We start from the raw sequence: 19,765 nt of genomic DNA, 5'->3' as shown, positions 1-19,765 counted from the left end.
TTGTGCAATTGTTGTGGAATCGACACAGCAAGTCAGCAAGTCAGGTAGCGTCTTGTGTCTGTGGCCCAAAGGAAAATATAACATCAAGTCTAATCATCTTTTTTCAAATATTTGCATTTGAAAGGATGACACAGCTTACTATGTCCTTACTCAAGGAGCGCAACGCAGGGCTAGAAAAAGAAAGCCACATGAATTATTTCGCAGTGATTTTAAGAACAGCTTCCCTCTTCCACCTTTGACTTGGTTGACCTTCTGCCATCTTAGCTTGATTTTAATACAAGATTTAACCTTTCTTGCTAACGCTACCATTATTCAAAATCATTTTATCCTAGGCTCTTGCATTTTAATTTTATGTGTCAGAGTTAGATTTGCAGAATCTTCAGAAACGTGAACAATGTTGTGGTCCGCCAGCAGCCCACAGAGCTGGCAGCGGAGTCGGACAGTGAGGAGGCTGGGGAGGAACATGGGCCAGTCCTGGAGTTTGGGGAAGGCCCGGATGTGGGCTCTGCATCGGAGGCAGAGATGGGGCCAGGGCCATCTGGGAGCGATGCGCGGATTCCGGAGCCTCCAGAGTCGGACAGCAGAGAGGCAGAGGAACAGAAGGAGCCTGTTCCTAGTGCACGCATGCGCAGAGCTGCCAGAAGGCAAGAGCAGCTGAAGCAAAAGGGACGACTCGGGAGTAAGGCCAGGAGATGATTGGCCCCTCCCAGAAGGCTTAAAAGAGCAGCAAAGGCTCTTGGGCTCTTTGTAGGAAAGCTACGTTGCTAAATCTGTTTCCAGTCGGCATCTCTTGTTTCTGAACTTTGTGGGGCTTTGCCAAGAAAGGCCTTTGGCAGGGTGCCAAAGAAGATAAAGGTTTGTGATAAGCCCGGAAGACTTTGGAATTAATTTGGACTAAGCTAGGAATGAAGTAATTCTCAGCTGTTATAATAAAACAGTTTTGTTTGAGACTAAATTGTAATGACTAAGCGAGCCTAGGTCACAACAAACAAGTTCTAGAAAGCTAATAAAAACAAACAGCACTTTTGGAAACTGTGTAGGCCTGTGTAGGTCCGTAGCCTACAGAAATTTCCAGAAGGCTGATGTTGTATCAACTCACTTAGGCCTGAGACTCTCTTCGGGCAGCGGGAGGGAAATCCAGATTGCAAGATGGCCGTCATGGCAGAATTTGAACGCTGTCCCTCCCCTGGAAATACCTGTCTTCGGGATAATCCTATTTATATGACTATAAGCAAAAGAGTGCATGTGTGTTTTTTGTGTGGATGGGTCTTTTAGAGTACAAATACTGTAGTCCTCGACTTACAACAGTTCATTTAGTGACCGTTCAGAGTTACCTCAGCACTGAAAATTGTGACTCATGACTGTTTTTCCACACTTAACGATCATACGACAACCCCCGTGATCACATGATCAAAATTCAGACACTTGCCAACCTGACTCATATTTATGACGGTCACAGTGTCCCAGGGGTCATGTAATCCCCTTTTGCGACTTTTCTTTGACCAACAAAGTCAATAAGGAAGCCAGATTCACTTAACAACCGTGGCCAAGGAAAGTCGTCAAAATGGGGCCCAAAGCCCACAACAACTCTCTGGCTTAGCGACGGAAATGAGGAGCCGAAGTGGCGCAGTGCTTAGAGTGCAGTACTGCAGCTACTTCAGCTGACTGCTAGTTCAGCAGGTCAGCGGATCAAATCTCACCAGGCTCAAGGTTGACTCAGCCTTCCATCCTTCCGAGGTGGGTAAAATGAGGACCCAGATTGTTGGGGGCAATATGCTATTTAGTATACTGTCTTTGGTGTAAGCCGCCCAGAGTCCTCGGAGAGTGGGCGGCATAGAAATACGATTAATAAATAAATAAATAATAATAAATTTGGGGCTCAATTGTGGTTGTAAATCAAGGACTTACCTGTATAAATCCAGCTCTTAATGGCAGATCCTACTTTTATGAAAGACCAATTTTTTCCTCCCCCCCGTTTCTGTTTTTTTGTTATTCAGTGCGTGGACCAGCTGATTAGGATCCAGACTGAACTTCAGGAGACTGTCAAAGATTTAGCGAAGGGGAAGAAGAAATATTTTGAAACGGAGCAGATGGCCCAAACTGTCCGGGAAAAAGCCGACATTGAGGCCAAGTAAGTTCTCGCGGCCTCCAAATTCTGTGTGGAAATTCCCTTAAGTAATTCCATACGACTCTTTGCCGTAACAATTAATAATGTTCTGACCCAGCTCCGCAAACACGACAAACCCTCTGAAGTGAACTCAAAAGATTCCTTTATGAGGAGCGCCAGCAGCCCCAGGAAAAAGTTTCTCTCAACGCAGGCTAACAAGTCCGTCCATCCGTCCGGAATATGAATACCCTGTTGCCCCAAAAATAAGACATCCCCTCAATAAAACCAATTGGGCTTTTGAGCGCATGCATTAAAAGAGCCTGGTGGTGCAGCAGACTAATAGCCTGTTATTATCATTCAGCTGCCTGCAATTACTGCTAGTTCGAATCTCCCCAGGCTCAAGGTTGACTCAGCCTTCCATCCTTTCTAAGGTAGGTGAAATGAGGACCCAGTTTGTGGGGGCAATAAGCTGACTTTGTATAAATATACAAAAGGATGAAGGCTATTGCTTAACGCATTGTAAGCCGCCCTGAGTCTCCGGAGAAGGGCGGCATATAAATCAAATTTAAAAAAAAAAAAAATAAGCCTCCCCTTGAAAATAAGCCCTCCCTGAAAATATTTAAACGCAAAGCTGGAAATCAGGTGAGACGGCAAGAGGATCCCCATCTTGCTCTACGTGCCCCAAAATAATAAGACCTCCCTGAAAATAAGGCCAAGCGCTTATTTCGGGGTTCAAAAAATATATAAGACAGGGTCTTATTTTCAGGGAAACACGGTAGTTGTCTGCCTCATCTATTCAGGCATCTATTTTATGCCTTTGATCCCCAGAGCTAGGGTGGGGCTTCACTAGCAGCGGTGGCTCTTCCGTCCCAAGGACTGGCCCATAGATTTCCACTGCTCTTCTCTCCTCTGCCTTCTGCACATCCGCATATCAGGCACAGGACCCAGCTGTTCCTCCTCCTCCTCATCAGCCACCTCCAGACCTGGGGGCTGTTGACTCTCCATCTGAGAGCTGACGGACGGCCCAGGCTCTGCCTCTGTTTCCCTCTCTGACAGCTCCATTCCCTCTTCCCACTCCGAGCTCTCTGGTTGCCTTAATGCTGGCCCTGACTCCCACACCCCCTCCTCCTCCTCCTCCTCCTCCTCCTCTGATTTGGCTTCTGGAGGGTCTGGAGGCCGACAGGCTACAACATAGAATGTTTTGGTATTTCTCCATTCAATCTCACTTTTGAAATAGAGAAAAACAATAATAATAACACGTCGCTTTCTAAATAACCCGGTCTGTTGTACAGATTTTCCGGCCTGTTCACCAGAAATAACTTTATTTTTCTGTGGCTTGTTTTGTTTGCAGGTCAAAACTTAGTCTTTTTCAATCGAGGATAAGCTTACAGAAAGCAAGTGTAAAAGTAAGTATCAAAGTAAGTTATGCGTTACGGTTAAGGAATTCGCAGAGTAACCCTTGAGTAGCAAGGGTGTGCACATGAAAGCGATTGAGAGTAGTTAACGAATAAACACAGCCAACACACAGATACACTGAGTTGTAAGTAAAAAGGGGAAGCCAGATTCACTTAACAGCCGTGTTACTGGCTTACCAACTGCAGTGATTTACTTAGCAACTGTGGCAAGAAAGGCCATAAAATGGCTCGCATAACAAATGTCTCGCTTAACAACAGAAATGTTGGGCTCCATTGTGGTCGTAAGTCAAGGACTACCTGTACTGTAGTCGTGATTCTAAACTGCTGTGTGTATTATTTAGCCTCTTTGCACATCTAAGCAGCTTTCTAGAAAGAAGTAGTCATTTGCGACCTATCCACCTCTTATTAAAATAATTGCTTTGCAATCTTCAAAATTGTGGAAACCTTTTGGGAAAAGTGTATTCTCTAAAACTAGCTAATAACACCACTTTTTTTTTTTTTTTTTGGAGTAGTACCATATTATATCCATTAATGGAAAGATAGTTTAATCAAGAATGTAATGCAATAACTTTGATGAAGGATTTGCTATTAGAATAGCAGTTACAGTATAAAGAAGAAAACAGAAACACATAGAAAAAAACGAGATATGCAAAAATGATCACCATAGAAAAAATGAGATATGCAAAAACTGTCACCATGTTAGTTAATACTTAGTTGGGTAACCTTTAGCATGAATTACAGCCTTAATTATGACTGTAATTTTGTTGCTTGTATCCTTACGATTTATATTGATATTGTTTCCTGATTGCTATTTGTACCCTATGACTATCATTAGGTGTTGTACCTTATGATTCTTGACGAACGTATCTTTTCTTTTTATGTACACTGAGAGTCTATGCACCAAAGACAAATTCCTTGTGTGTCCAATCACACTTGGCCAATAAAGAATTCTATTCTATTCTATTCTATTCTATTTTCCTGTGCGCTGCTCCCACTATCCATGCATGGGTTAATCCTTCAGTGCTTGGCAAACAACTGAGTGAAAACAAAAGACTTTTCCTCCCCTTTCCGGCTCCCAAGCCACGCCTCTGGTCCCATGATCCCCCAGTCTTCACTCAGTTGCTGGCAAACATTGTAGTGATTTTTGGAGCTCCACAGGTTTCTTAAAGGTACAGTAGTCTGTGGGGTTTTCCTCCTTTTTTTCTTTATTACTCTTCCAATTTCTTTCTTCCCTTTCCTTAGGGCGATTAGGCTTTTTTGTTAATTTTGAATAGATTCCCTTTCGCGGTTTACTTTGCTCTCGGAGTGAATAGCAATCACCAGCTGGAAGGGGGGGGAGCAGAGCATCGCGCCCACGCCGCTCGCTTGGCCACCTCCTGAATTTTAAACCGGCATATCTTCCCGCGGCGCTGCTGCAGCGATCGAGCTGCGCCCCTCCAGCTGGCCGGCGGGCTTTGAGCAACCCGCCTATTTCAAACTGCTCGGCTCGCCTAAACAACACCCCCCCCCCAGGAGCGATTTCGCCTCACCGGCTTCGGGGCATCAGCGCAAGGCGCAGCGGAGCGCCAGAGAGCTTGGCAGCCCCCCCCCCCCGTGCTAGGAAGGGCAAATTCCAGGAACGAGCTCCCACCAAGGCAGTCGCGCGGCGTTTGGTCGGACCCTCGGGCCGCCATTGTAAGTCCGTTGCCTGAGTCGGGCACAGGCCTCCTCACGTGCCAGCGCCATATTGGGGGACCTTCGGGCCGCCAGATTGGCCAGACTCATCAGCCTACGCCCCCATCGGCCATCGGGGCGGGCGCAGACTCCGCCCCACGCCCGCAGGGGGCAATCAATCCACCTCGCCCCCCACCTTCTGAGGAGTGGTTCTGGCCTAGCTCGAGGCTCTTTTTGAAGAGATTACCCCTCGGCTTGTGGAGCTACAGGGCAAGGGGCCTGCCCGAAGAACCTAGCGGCTGCAGTTATGTCTCGCTCCCCTCCATCCTCAGATATGGAGCTAGAACTCACCCCCCCCCCGCGCAAGGAGTCAAAAGGGGGGGAAAATAAATCAAAGAAGAGGCATGAGAGCTCTGCCAGCAGGGCGGCTTCAGAGGGCTCCCTACCGTTCCAGAATAGAGACGCCCTAAGGAGATACAATGCTCTGGAATGACAGTGGGAGAAGGCGCACAAGGCAGCCTCAGAGTCCTCATCCAGAGAGCCTGCGCCTTTGGAGGCCACTCACGCCCCTCCGAGAGAGGCAGAGCCAGGAGTTGCAAGTGTGTCAGACATTGCAGTGACCCCAAGAACTCCTGATTTCCCCAGGGCGGGCCTCATCACACCCCGCTTCGAGGCAGGCTCAGGGGCCGGACCAGAGACTCCAAGGGGCCCCTCACCAGCTCATCATATATCGGGCCATTGAAGCAAGTTCAACGCCATCAAGGGCAGACCCTCGGCTTCAGGGGGGGCCAGGAATAGCAGCCCCAATGGACTTTCAGGCCATGTTCTCGGCTGCACTGTCGTCATTCTTCTCTGCAACCCTGCAGCAGGCAACTCAGACACCTGGACAGGCCGCACCTGCCCAGGCACGGCAACACCAGCTCCAGTCCCATCCTCTCCCAGTACAGGGCCAAGAATCCTCGTCTGAGGAATCAGACCAAGCGGAGGAGGCCCCTGAGGAGATGGAGTTATCAGAGGATGAGGGCCTAGCACCGGACACACCGGCATTCACAGGCCTCTTTCGCCCGGCCCTATTCAAGTCCCTACTCCACAAGGCTAGACTTACAACGAACCTGGGAGTGCCAGGGGACGTCACAGCCGCTACCCCCCTCAACGGTGGGCCCTCACGACGCGCTCTTCAAATCCTCAAAACCGCAAAAGGACTACATTCCTTGCCCTCAGCTGTTTGCGGATGTGATCCAGAATCCCTGGGGCCAGCCGGCCTCGCTGGCAACACCTAGCAACCTAGATAAAAAACTCTACTGCTCAGCCCCAGAGTTAGAGGACCTTCTGGCGCTCCCTTCAGTAGACCAGCCCGTGGCAGCGTTAGCCTCCAGCTCGCTGATCTCCACTGACCCTCTGGACACGCTTAAGGCGGAGGAGAAGAGAATGGAGTGGGCCTTCCGCAAAGCACATCAGGCTGCAGGCTGGGCGATCAGATCGGCAACGGCAACTTCCTTCTTCAACAGAGCGTCACTCATTTGGCTCCGGCATCTACAGGACAGGCTTCCCCCTGAGGACACCAGACTGCATCAAGATCTAAATAAGATAATAGCTGCTACAGAATACACAGCCGACGGTTCTTTGAACGCAGCCAAATTTGCCTCAAGAGCTCTGGCTTCAACCCTGACAGCTAGGAGGCTCTTCTGGCTCCGGCCCTGGAAGGCCGACTTCAAAGCCAAGTGGAAGTTGGCAGCCGCGCCATACAAGGCACCAGAGCTGTTCGGAGCCGCGCTGGAGCCCATGCTGATTGAGGGGAAGGACAAGAGGAAGATCCTCCCCTCAACATATCGGCGCCAGGAACGCAGATACACACCTTACCCGCTCCAGTAGCCCTTTCGTGCCGGCGCCAGACCCAGGGGGTCCTCCTCTCATCGCTCCCAATACCAGGGGGGAGACAGATTTCACGACAGGCAGCAGTTCCGAGACCGAGGACGACAACAGCAGCCTAAGCGCAACTTCCGTGGAGCCGGCCCTAAGCCCGCCAGAAGGGGAAAATGACTCCAGGCCCACGGGACCCATAGGGGGAAGGCTCACCCTCTTCCATCTACAATGGGCCAGCTCGACTTCGGACTCTTGGGTAAGGCGTACGATCTCTTCAGGATTATCCATCGAATTTTCCGGTCAGCCGCCCCACCGGTTCGTCCGTTGCCCAACCCCTCGATCCTCGGAGCTTCAGGACCTAATGTCACAGGAGATTGCCCACCTCCTGGAGGTCGAAGCCATAGAGCCGGTCCCGCACAGCCAGTGGGGCTCAGGTTTCTACTCAACCCTCTTCTTGGTACCCAAGAACTCCGGGGGCTGGAGGGCTATACTCAATCTAAAGCGTCTGAACCTGTCCGTTCAATACCGCAGGTTCAAAATGCACTCCCTCAAGTCCATCATAGCGGGGGTGAGACAGGGCGACTTCCTTCAGTTGGTCAACCTCCGGGAGGCTTATCTGCACGTGCCCATTCACCCGCATCACCGTCGGTACCTGAGGTTCGAGTATGCGGGCCGGCATTACCAATACCGTGCGATGCCATTTGGACTCTCGTCGGCCCCCTGCACCTTTACCAAACTGGTAGCGGTGGTGGCGGCCAGGCTCCGAGCCGTCCTGATCCGGGTGCTCTGTTACCTGGACGACATTCTGGTCCTGTCGTCCACACTCGACCAGGCCTCCAGAGACATGAAGATGGTGATGAAGATCTTCCAGGATCACGGTTTCACCATAAACCTTGCAAAGAGTCAACTTCAGCCCACCACCAGGCTTCTTCACCTAGGGGCGGTGATAGATTCGTCCAGCGGCCAAGTATTCTTATCACCGGACAGAGTCCAGAGCATCCGAACTCTGATCCTGCAGATCCTGACGAGGAGGAGAGTTGCCCTGATCCACCTCTCAAGCCTCCTCGGGAAGATGGTATCCTGCTTTGGCATCGTACCGTGGGCACGCAGACATTCGAGACCCCTGCAGTGGTTCCTCCTTCCCTTCCAGCGAACGGGAAGGGCCAACTCCCAAAAGAAAGTTCGCCTCACTCTCCAGGTCCACCGGTCCCTCAGGTGGTGGACATCGCCAGCGCTCCTCAAGGGGTCCAGCTTCCTAGAGCCGGACCGTTTGATACTCACCACCGACGCCAGCCTTCGGGGGTGGGGAGCCCATCTCCACAACCTAGTCACGCAAGGACAGTGGTCGCTTCAAGAACGGCAATGCAGCATCAATCTCGTAGAGCTTCGGGCGATCAGACTGGCACTGCGCAACTTCCAGCCGACAGTGCAGGGGCATCACATCTTAATCCTGACCGACAACATCTCGGCCAAGGCGCACGTCAACAGGGAGGGGGGCACAAGGTCCCGTGCCCTGATGTGGGAGGCCGCGGAGTTGTTCAGCTGGGCAGAGAGACACCTTCTCTCTATCAGAGCAGACCACATTTCGGGGGCAACCAATGTGAGGGCGGACTGGCTCAGCCGCGAAACAATAGATCAAGCGGAATGGCAGCTCCACCCTCAGTTGTTTCGAGAACTCGCTTCGCGCTTCGGAAACCCGGTGGTAGACCTCTTCGCAACCCCGGCCAACGCTCAACTCCCCCGCTTCATATCTCGCTACCCGACACCGCAAGCGGAGGACCATGATGCGCTGCGCTGCAGGTGGCCTGAGGGTCTCCTGTACGCAGTCCCGCAGCTCCCGCGTCTCATCCGAAAGCTACTGGCAGAAAAAGCAGACCTACTCCTGGTAGCCCCGAACAGGCCCCGGAGACCATGGTTCGCCAACCTGGTGGCACTGTCCGTGGAACAGCCATGGGTGATCCCACCACAGCAGCTCGTTCTGTGCCAAGGAGCAGTCACGCATCCAGAGCCCCAGTGGCTGCAATTAGCCGTTTGGCATTTGAACGGGTCATCCTGAAGAAGGATAACCTGCCAGACGAGGTAGTTGCCACTATCCAGGCGGCTAGGCGTCCGTCTACGACCCGCATCTACGAGTCATCATGGCAGGGGTTCTGTCGCTGGAGCGCCCACCAGCATATCGACCCCACATCAGCTACTATTCGGGACATTCTGCAGTTCCTACAAGCTGGCCTAGACAAAGGCCTGGCCCCGGCAACCCTACAAAGACAGACAGCGGCGTTGTCAACAGTCATCGCATGCGCTCCGTACCAATCCCTCGCGCACCACCCGCGCATCAAGGAGTTTCTGCATGGGGCCACCAACCTGCGACCCCCCACAGTACACCGTTACCCTTCATGGGATCTACCTCTTGATTTACGGGCGCTGACCAGGCCCCCATTCGAGCCCCCAAACTCGAGCTCTCTTAAGTACCTATCATTTAAGGTGACCTTCCTGCTGGCGATCACCTCGGCGAGGAGAGTCTCAGAGCTAGCGGCCCTTTCAGTCCGCAAAGATTTGTGTATTTTCCACGACTCCACCGTGACACTACGCCTGGATCCTGCCTTTATCCCGAAGGTCAACTCGTGGTTCCACCGAGCCCAGGAGCTCATTCTGCCAGATTTCTGCCCCTCACCTCATGACCCCAGAGAAAAGAGGTGGCACACTCTAGACGTTTGACGCGCCATTCGCACTTACATCCGACGGACCGCTCCCTTCCGCCGTACTGAGGGTCTCCTGGTCTCCTTCAACCCGAAGTCCAGGGGTCAGAAGATATCAGCAGCTACGGTCAGCAGATGGATCAAGGCCTGCATCGCCCTGGCATATGACCTGAACTCCAAACCGGGCCCCGGCAGAATTCTACCGCACTCGACTCGCAGCGCGGCCACCACGGCGGCCTGGGCCACCCAAGCCTCGGTCGTGGACATCTGCAGAGCTGCGACGTGGTCGTCCCTCACACCGTTCATCCGCCACTACAAGATCGATGCGTTCAACTCGGCTGAGGCATCGTTTGGCCGCAGAGTACTGCAGAAAGTGTTGACGGAGGAGGACTCTGGAGGCAGTCAGCTTCCCACCCAGGGAGTTTAAGCTTGGGTATATCCCATGCATGGATAGTGGGAGCAGCGCACAGGAAAATGGACGTTGTCTTACCTGAACGTCCCTTTTCTGGGCGCTGCGTACACTATCCATATCCCGCCCGTCAGGGCTGCCTGCCCCCTGTTTATGACTGAGACTAGTTTCTTTTTCCATTACGTTAATTTGAGTTAATAAAGTTGAGTTTATAAGTTACTCATAGTGTGGATTCTTGTCTGCTGCGCCTTCGTTCAGACTGGGGGATCATGGGACCAGAGGCGTGGCTTGGGAGCCGGAAAGGGGAGGAAAAGTCTTTTGTTTTCACTCAGTTGTTTGCCAAGCACTGAAGGATTAACCCATGCATGGATAGTGTACGCAGCGCCCAGAAAAGGGACGTTCAGGTAAGACAACGTCCATTCTATTCTATTCTATTCTATTCTATTCTATTCTATTCTATTCTATTCTATTCTATTCTATTCTATTCTATTCTATTTTTTCTATTCTATTCTATTCTACTCTACTCTACTCTACTCTAATCTACTCTACTCTACTCTACTCTATTCATTCTGTATTCTCTTCCTGTATTCTCTTCTCTTCCCTTCCCTTCCCTTCCCTTCCCTTCCCTTCCCTTCCCTTCCCTTCCCTTCCATTCCATTCCATTCCATTCCATTCTTACAACGACTTCCCGTGGAGTGAACCAAGTCTTTTAATTCTGCATAATTTGTTATCATGTGAAACCAAGATTGAAGGATTGCTTCTATTAACTGGGTTTTATTGCTGGGTCACAAGTTTCTTAAGTCGGGTCCATAGATTTTCCATTGGGTGAAGGTCTGGGCTATTCCCAGGCCATTCATTCCAGCAGTGGAATAGGATTATCTTGAAACTCCCCCCCCCCCAAAAAAAAGTGGTGTTATTAGCCATCAAACCTCCAAAATACACTTTTCCCAAAAAGGTTTCCACAATTTTGGCCACTACTGTATATTGTTATAATTTCTTACCTAATTTTGTTTTACTCGTCCAGTTAAAAGCACGCCGGTCTGAGTGTAACTCCAAAGCTACTCATGCGAGGAATGAGTATCTTCTCACGTTAGCAGCTGCCAACGCGCACCAAGACCGCTACTATCAAACGGACTTGGTAAACATTATCAAGGTAATGATTAATGATTAAAGGCAGATTTAAATGAACCTCTTTTTTTCCTCTTTGTGGTTCTCTGTTCTGTGCTATTTGTAGTGTTGTATGCTGCCCAGGATTCCTGTAGAGGCAAGCAGCCTTATAGAAATGGGATGCATGGATGAATGCATGGATGGATGGATGGGAAGAAAGAAAGAAAGAAGGAAGAAAAGAAAGAAAGATGTCTAGGTAGACACAGAGACAGACAGACACACAGACAGATAAACAGATATAGATGGATGGATGGATAGATGGTAGCTAGGTAGGTAGGTAGATAGATAGGTAGAGATAATGAATAGACATACAGATATGGATGGATGGATGGATGGATGGATGGATGGATGGATGGATATATAGATAAACAGTCTCTACTGGCAATGTTTAAAGGTTGCTTTCTAATTTTTTTTTAAATTATATTTTATTTGTGAAGTATGACAAACCAACAATGAGAAATAATGGATCAATAAGTTGCAATTTAAAATATATGTGTGTGTGTGTGTGTGTGTCTATGTAAGTTTTCACGGGTATATATATGTGTACAGTTAATATCTCGGGTTTCTTCCCGTGTAATTGTAAATATATCCTTAAAAGGGTAGTAGTGACGTTTCGACGAAATCGCATTCGTCATCTTCTGGCTGATGTTCTCAGTTTGGTGCTTATGGGCAAATATATATATATATATATATATATGTTTTTCTTTCTTTTTCATAGATTTTATGTGTATGTCTCTTTAGCCAGGAACCTGGCTAAAGAGACATACCCATAAAACCTACGAAAAAGAAAGAAAAACAAATATTGTACCTTTACAGGAAGGATACATGAGATGAGGGTGTGACTAACTGATGAGGCCTTATAAGGCCGAAATAGATCTATTTTAGTCTCCCAATGGGCAGCAAAGGGTCTGCTGGCTGCCAGAAGAAAAGAAAAAGAAAAAAAGCCCAGAAACTAGTGAATTGTGAGTCCACACACACACACACACACACACACACACACACACACACACATATATATATATATATATATGTATATATGTATGTATGTATGTATGTATGTATGTATATGTACATATGTATATATCTATATGTATATCTTTATTTCTTACCGAAAACCACCCCATCAAAGAGGATGGGCTTCCCATTCAGAATTCCTAAGGTCCTTTAAAAAAGAAAAAAGCTCCGTAAAATAGCCGAGGCTTTCCCCTAAGACGTTCTCTCGTCCTCATCTGCCCGATTTAACACCTAGGTTTCGTCTGGCTTCAGAGCAGCCTCTCTCGCTTGGCGCCCACGCCTTTACAGAGTGGGATTTTGTGAATCTGGCAACCCCAGCCCGTCTGGAAAAACCTTTTCGCCCTTTGTCCCCCCTTCCCCCCACTCTCCAAAATCCATTGAAGAATAAATTCAGCTGCCTAAAAATAACCGGAGAGGAGCTATTCACGGATCCTTTGTGGAGCTGTGGTGGAACACAACGAAGCCAAATAATAATTTTGGCCAGTTAATTGCCAATCGGGTTTAACCGTATGTGAATAAAAGCCGTCCTTCGCCGGTTGAAAATATCCCTAAATAACAGTTCAGCTGGCAGAAGCAGTGGGCAGGGGACGGAATGTATCTGCCCTCCGTGTGGAAGGGATGGCCACTCTCGAATTGGCCTTTTTAGTCACACTAGATGCTGTTTTAGGACCTCTTTCCAGAGCACAATACCATAGTCCCATGATGGCGAACCTCTGGCACACGTGCCACAGGTGGCATGCGGAGCCATATCTGTGGGCACACGAGTGTTGTCCTAGCTCAGCTCCAGCGCGCATGCGCACGCCGCCCAGATTATTTTCGGTCCTTCCGGACCACCGGAAGTTGGGAAACAGGCTGTTTCTGGCCTCTGGAGGGCTTCTGGGGAGATGGGGAAGGCCATTTTCGACCTCCCCAGGCTCCTAGAAAGCCTCTGGAAACTGGGGAGGCCGAAAAACGGACCTACCAGGCCCACCGTGCCAAACACGGGGGGAGCATGGGGGATTACACACATGCACAACATCCCCGCGCTCCCCCCGGTAGAGGAAATTTTGAGTAGTTCGGAGAACCAGTAGCGGAAATTTTGAGTAGTTCGGAGAACCGGTAGAGGAAATTTTGAGTAGTTTGGAGAACCGGTAGAGAAAATTTTGAGTAGTTCGGAGAACCAGTAGCGGAAATTTTGAGTAGTTTGGAGAACCAGTAGAGTAGTTCGGAGAACCAGTAGTGGAAATTTCAAGCAGTTCGGAGAACCGGTAGAGTAGTTCAGAGAACCGGTAGAGGAAATTTTGAGTAGTTCGGAGAACCGGTAGAAGAAATTTTGAGTAGTTTGGAGAACCGGTAGAGTAGTTCGGAGAACCAGTAGCGGAAATTTTGAGCAGTTCGGAGAACCGGTAGAATAGTTCGGAGAACCGGTAGCAGAAATTTTGAGCAGTTCGGAGAACCGGTAGAGGAAATTTTGAGTAGTTTGGAGAACCGGTACAGGAAATTTTGAGTAGTTTGGAGAACCGGTACAGGAAATTTGGAGTAGTTCGGAGAACCGGTAGAGGAAATTTTGAGCAGTTTGGAGAACCAGTAGCGGAAATTTTGAATAGTTCGGAGAACTGGCAAATGCCACATCTGGCTGGCCCCAGAGTGGGGTGGGAATGAAGAATTTGCAGTATCCTTCCCCTGCCACGCCCACCAAGCCACACCCACCAAGCCACACCACGCCCACAGAACCGGATAGTAAAAAAAAAAATTGGATTTCACCACTGGATCAAATGCTCTTCCCTTGGAGAAGAACTCAAATGTTTTTGCTGTTCCTTTGGAAGCTCGGTCTCCTGTCCGTTCGATCTCTTGCAGAAATTGGCACGCCACCGTTTATTTATAGAGCTCAAATTACGGCTCCCTGTTCCTGCCTCTTTTTGAAGGGGAAACGGAGGCCGAGACGGGTGCTTTTAAAAGCCCCATGCCAGGCAGCCCTTTCCAACGGCGGCCTAAATTATTCATTGCCATCGAGCAAGATGATCCAAAAATCAATTGAACAGAATTTAATGTCACTTTTCCTAGATAGCCTTTTTTGCCTCTTAAATAATTTACAGACACTAGCTCTCCTCCCTCCTCCTTTGCCCTCAAAAGAACAACAAAACAAAACAAAAATTAATAATAATTACAGCAGAAAAATACCATCAGCCTCAGCCCGAGATAGCTATTTTTATTTCTGTCCTATAACGTACTCAGGGCAGAAATGGAAAAAAAAAAAAAAAAGATCCATAAATCTGGAAATGCTAAGTCATTTAATGCCCAGGATGTGGTTCTGATGTGCAGCGTTTGGAAACGAGAACGGATAACCAGCTTTCTTTAATACAGCTAGTCCTCGACTTACAACCATTCATTGAGTGACCGTTCGTAGTTACAACAGCAATGAAAAAAGTGGCTTGTGACCGATTTTCAGGCTTACGACCGTTGCAGCATCCCCCCCCCCCCGGTCACGTGATCAGAATTCAGGCATTTGGCAACTGACTCACATTTATGACGGTTGCAGTGTCCCCGTGGGGGTCAGGCAATTAATCCCCTTTTACAACCTGACCAGAAAAGTCGATGGGGAAGCCAGGTTCACTTAACAACCGTGTTACTCACTTAACAACCGCAACGATTCCCTTAACATCTGTGGCAAGCATGGTCGTAAAATGGGGGCAAAACTCACTTAACTGTCTTGCTTAGCAACGGGACTTAGAAGCTCAACTGTGGTCGTAAACCAGACCCCTGATTTAGATGAATAGGAATGGGAATGGGAATGGAATGGAATGGAATGGAATGGAATAGGGAGGGGAGGGGAGGGGAGGGGAGGGGAGGGGAAGAATATAGAATATTCTACATTAGAATTAGAATTAGAATAGAATTAAAAATAGAATAGAATACAATTAAAAATAGAATAGACTTAAGAATAGAATAAATAGAATAGACTTAAGAATAGAATAGAAGAAATAGGAAAGAAAAGAAGAGAATATAGAATATTCTATATTAGAATAGAATAGAATAGAATAGAATAGAATAGAATAGAATAGAATAGAATAGAAAGAAAAGAAGAGAAGAGAAGAGGAGAATATAGAATATTCTATATTAGAATTAGAATTAGAATAGAATAGAATTAAAAATCAAATAGAATAGAATTAAAAATAGAATAGACTTAAGAATAGAATAGAGAATAGAATAGACTTAAAAATAGAATAGAATAGACTTAAAAATAGAATACAATAGAATTAAGAATAGAATAGAATTAGAATAGAATAGAAGAAATAGGAAAGAAGAGAAGAGGAGAATAAAGAATATTCTATATTAGAATTAGAATAAAATTAAGAATAGAATAGAGAATAGAATAGAATAGATTTAAATATAGAATACAATAGAATTAAGACTAGAATAGAACAGAACAGAACAGAACAGAATAGCATAGAAGAAATAGGAAAGAAAAGAAGAGAATATAGAATATTCTATATTAGAATTAGAATAGAATCAGGATCCTTCTTTGTGGACTTTATTACGTAGTTGACTCATCTCCCGTCTCCGTCTGAATGTTAGATTTTTTTTGCTCAAGATACCTCTTTTTATTTTCCTGCCACCATAGAGATTCCTGCAGGGCATTCTTAACCTCGGTCCCCAGCCGGCTTATTCCCCCCCCCCAGCCTCCTCCGCTTAGCGTTTTAAGCTTTCTGTCTTCATGAATAAATCATCGCAGCCCTCTGAAGTTCCCGGCTTTTCATTTATGTTCAAAAGCAATCACGGGGTGGTTGTGTTTTATTTTATTTATTTTTTTCCCCTCCCCTCCCCTCCCCTCCCCTCCCCTGGTTGCGATCTCTTCAGATTGCAGCACGAGCGAGTCTGCATCGCATCTCAACGCCAGCCGCCCCTTCTCTCTTCTCCGCCTGTGACCTGCTGTTAAAGAGAAGGTTATTCCACCTTCCCTTGCAAAAGGTTCCCAAGATAATTAGCCTCCCCGTTTCATTTAAGTCTGGATTTTATCCTCTCTTCCCTGCTCTAACCTCCTCGTCTATTAAGTCTCTGTAGGGCTTTATAGCGCTGAAACCCCCACTTTCCCTCCCTCCAGAAAATATTCATTTAAAAAAAAATAAGAATTTGCAAGTGGTTTTGCGAGCCTTGGTGGCGCAGCAGACTAAAGTGCTGTTAAGTAGCACCAGCTGCCTGCAATTACTGCGAGTTCAATTCTCACCAGGCTCAAGGTTGACTCAGCCTTCCATCCTTCCGAGGTAGGTAAAATGAGGACCCGGATTGTGGGGGCAATAAGCTGACTTTGTATAAAAAAGAACACTGTTTAGGAGGGCCCGAAAGCCCTACTAAGCAGGTATATACAAAAGTATGAAAGGCTATTGTTTAACGCATTGTAAGCCGCCCTGAGTCTCCGGAGAAGAGCGGCATATAAATCGAACCAAGAAAGAAAGAAAGAAAGAAAGGAGGGAGGGAGGGAGAGAGAGAGAGAGAGAGAAGAAAGAAAGAAAGAAAGAAAGAAAGAAAGAAAGAAAGAAAGAAAGAAAGAAAGAAAGAAAGAAAGAAAGAAAGAAAGAAAGAGAGAAAGTGTCAGGATTTATCCATTTATTTATTTATTTATTTATTTATTTGTTCCTATTTCTATACCGCCCTTCTCCAAATAGGACTCAGGGCGGTGAACAGCCAAAGTAAAAAACAGTACATACAAAATTTAAAAGCAGTTTAAAATAATTAAATATTTTGGCCATAAATTAAAACAACCCAATTTAAAATCAATTTAAAATTTAACTCAAGCCAGCCCAGCTAGTTGAAATAAATAGGTTTTCAGGGCCCGACGAAAAATCCAGAGGTCTGTTATTGTACGTATCTCTGGGGGGAGGTTGTTCCAGAGGGTGGGCGCCGTCACAGAGAAGGCTCTCCCCCTGGGGGTCGCCAGCCGACATTGTCTGGCGGACGGCACCCTGAGGAGGCCCACTCTGTGCGAGCGTACTAGCCGGTGGGAGGCTATTGGTGGCAGAAGGCGGTCTCGTAGGTACCCCGCCCCTAAGCCATGGAGCGCTTTAAAGGTGGTCACCAACACCTTGAAGCGCACCCGGAAGACCACCGGGAGCCAGTGCAGCTCGCGCAGGAGAGGTGTCACATGGGAGCGCCTCGTCGCCCCCATAATCCCCCGCGCGGCCGCGTTCTGGACCAGCTGGAGCCTCCGGGTGCACCCCAGGGGGAGCCCCATGTAGAGAGCGTTGCAGTAGTCCAGGCGGGAAGTGACGAGTGCCTGAGTGACTGTGCGTAGGGAGTCCCGATCTAGAAAGGGGTGTAACTGGCGTATCAGGCGGACCTGATAAAAAGCCCCCCTGGCCATGATATCTCTCTGCTCTGTAGCTGTGTACAGGTAGTCCTCGATTTACAACCACTCGTTCAGTGACCGTGTGAAGTTACAACCCCGCTTGGGGGGGGGGAACACATGATTTATGACCAGTTCTCACACTGAAATCCGTTGCAGCATCCCTATGGTCAGGTGATCAAAATTTGGTTACTTGGCAACTGATTCATACTTATGACGGTTGCGGTCTCCCGGAGGGGTGGGGTGGGTCATTGATCACCATTTGCGTCCTTCTCTTTTGGTTTCTGACAGGCAAGAGTCAACGGAGGAAGCCAGATTCGCTGAATGACCACAAAATGGTTCGCTTTAACGACTTCGGTGACCCGCTTAACAACCACAGGGGGGGAAAGGTTGTAAAAGTGGGGCATGACTCACTTAACAATGGTTTCATTTAGCAATGGAATTGTTTGGGTTCAGTAGCTCGGGGTTGAAATGTGGGGTGCTTGGTGTTCTCTGAGCTGGGTTGTTTTCTTGCAGACGTTTCATGACCCAACTAGGTAACATTATCAGGCCTAGAAAGGAGTAGGGTTTATTCTCTGTTGATATACTAGTGGCTTGCGCTGTCAGTGTTGGTTAATTGGGTTTGAATGCGACGATGATGCTATGTGATTATAATGGTTTGTGTGTTGTTTCTGTGATGTTTTTAACGTACGGTGTACGGGTTTCATTTCGTGCCTTCTATTTTTCTTTCTCGACGGTTTTTGGGTGGTTTGATCCTTAATTATCTATCTTTTTTCAGAATTTCCCAACCTTCCTTTTTCCCTTTTAAGATTTCCATCCATGGAACCCATCCTATTTCCCCCCCCCCCCACATTAGTTTACTGGAGTCAGATCCAGAGGTGGTATTCAGCCAGTTCGTACCAGTTCAAGCAAACCGGTAGCGCAGGTCGCGGGTAGGCCCGCCCCCCCTCCCTCTCCCCCCTCCCCCCCCGCCTCTATGCTGTCCAATTTAGGCACGATTTTGTGCAGAAGGAGCACGCGAAGTGAGTGTGCGCCCGCGTGGCGAACCGGTAGCAACAAAACATGAAACCCACCGCTGGTCAGATCCACTGGTATCGCAAAAACGTTTTTCCGGAATGCCACACCCAGTGTGTGCAGCGTGTCAGCGATTCAACGCTGGCACAGAGAGCAGAGGAGAGAGAGAGATAAGCTCTGAACTTTTGCCTGCTAAATCCCTTTGAAGTCGGGTTGTCGTGGAAATGAGGAGGGAGGGGGACATTCCTGGGAAATGACGAGACAAGAAGTCTGAAGAATGACTTGGAAGATAGCCAATGAGAAGCAGAGATTTGGGGATCGGAAAGGGAGGGATTGGGGGGGCAAAAGGTCAGTCTTGTCCGCCGTGCTCAATTAAAGAAAAGATTTCCTTAAAGATTGGCAGTTTGGAAATTCATTTATTTTGAGATAGCATCGAAGTCTGACACAGCGTGTATTGTCTTGCCGATGCCTGCGTTTCTTCGTTTTTTCCCCCCCCTCCTCTCTTTTTCTTTCTCTACCTCCTTTCAATTTCCCCCCCCCTTTTTTTTTTTTTGTAATAAGGCTTATGATCTGACATCTTTACATATTGGGGAGGCAGTTCAGGGGTGAAATGTAAAATTTGTTACTACCGGTTCTGTGGGCGTGGCTTGGTGGTGGTGGTGGGGGTAATGTGCCTGGGTGGGCATGGCCAACTTTTTTTTTTTTTTTTAACTTTTCAAAGCATTTTTTTCTAATGCTTTGAAAAGCCTCTGCCAATCAGGCAACTCAGCTGGGATCGTCAGAGGCTTTTAAAAACATTTTTTCTACCACTCTTCAGAAGTTGTAGAAAAAATGCTTTTAAAAGCCTCTGACGATCCCAGCTGAGCCGCACAATCATCAGAGGCTTTTTTTTTAACTTTTAAAAGCATTTTTTCGTTGGAAGAGGTTGTAGAAAAAATGCTTTTAAAAGTAAAAAAAAAAGCCTCTGATGATCAGGCAACTCAGCTTGGATTGTCAGAGGCTTTTAAAAGAAAAAAAGCCTCTGCCAATCAGGCAACTCAGCTGGGATCGTCAGAGGCTTTTAAAAACATTTTTTCTACCACTCTTCAGAGGTTGTAGAAAAAATGC

General features: G+C 47.8%; 1 protein-coding gene across 1 annotated transcript in view; it reads left to right on the top strand.

The window, feature by feature from the left end:
* The window catches only part of FCHSD2 (FCH and double SH3 domains 2), a 185,105-nt gene that overhangs the window by 104,002 nt on the left and 61,338 nt on the right, over window positions 1-19,765 (top strand). Inside the window, 3 exon segments of the mRNA XM_070943005.1 lie at window positions 1,998-2,131; window positions 3,459-3,513; window positions 11,168-11,296. Of these exon segments, the coding sequence (XP_070799106.1) occupies window positions 1,998-2,131; window positions 3,459-3,513; window positions 11,168-11,296 (318 nt within the window).

This window comes from Pituophis catenifer, unplaced genomic scaffold (assembly GCF_029215685.1).
Source record: "Pituophis catenifer annectens isolate HBS135680 unplaced genomic scaffold, rPitCat1.0.hap2 SCAF_4, whole genome shotgun sequence".
Lineage (NCBI taxonomy): Eukaryota > Metazoa > Chordata > Lepidosauria > Squamata > Colubridae > Pituophis > Pituophis catenifer.
This window is presented reverse-complemented; position numbering and strand designations above follow the sequence as displayed.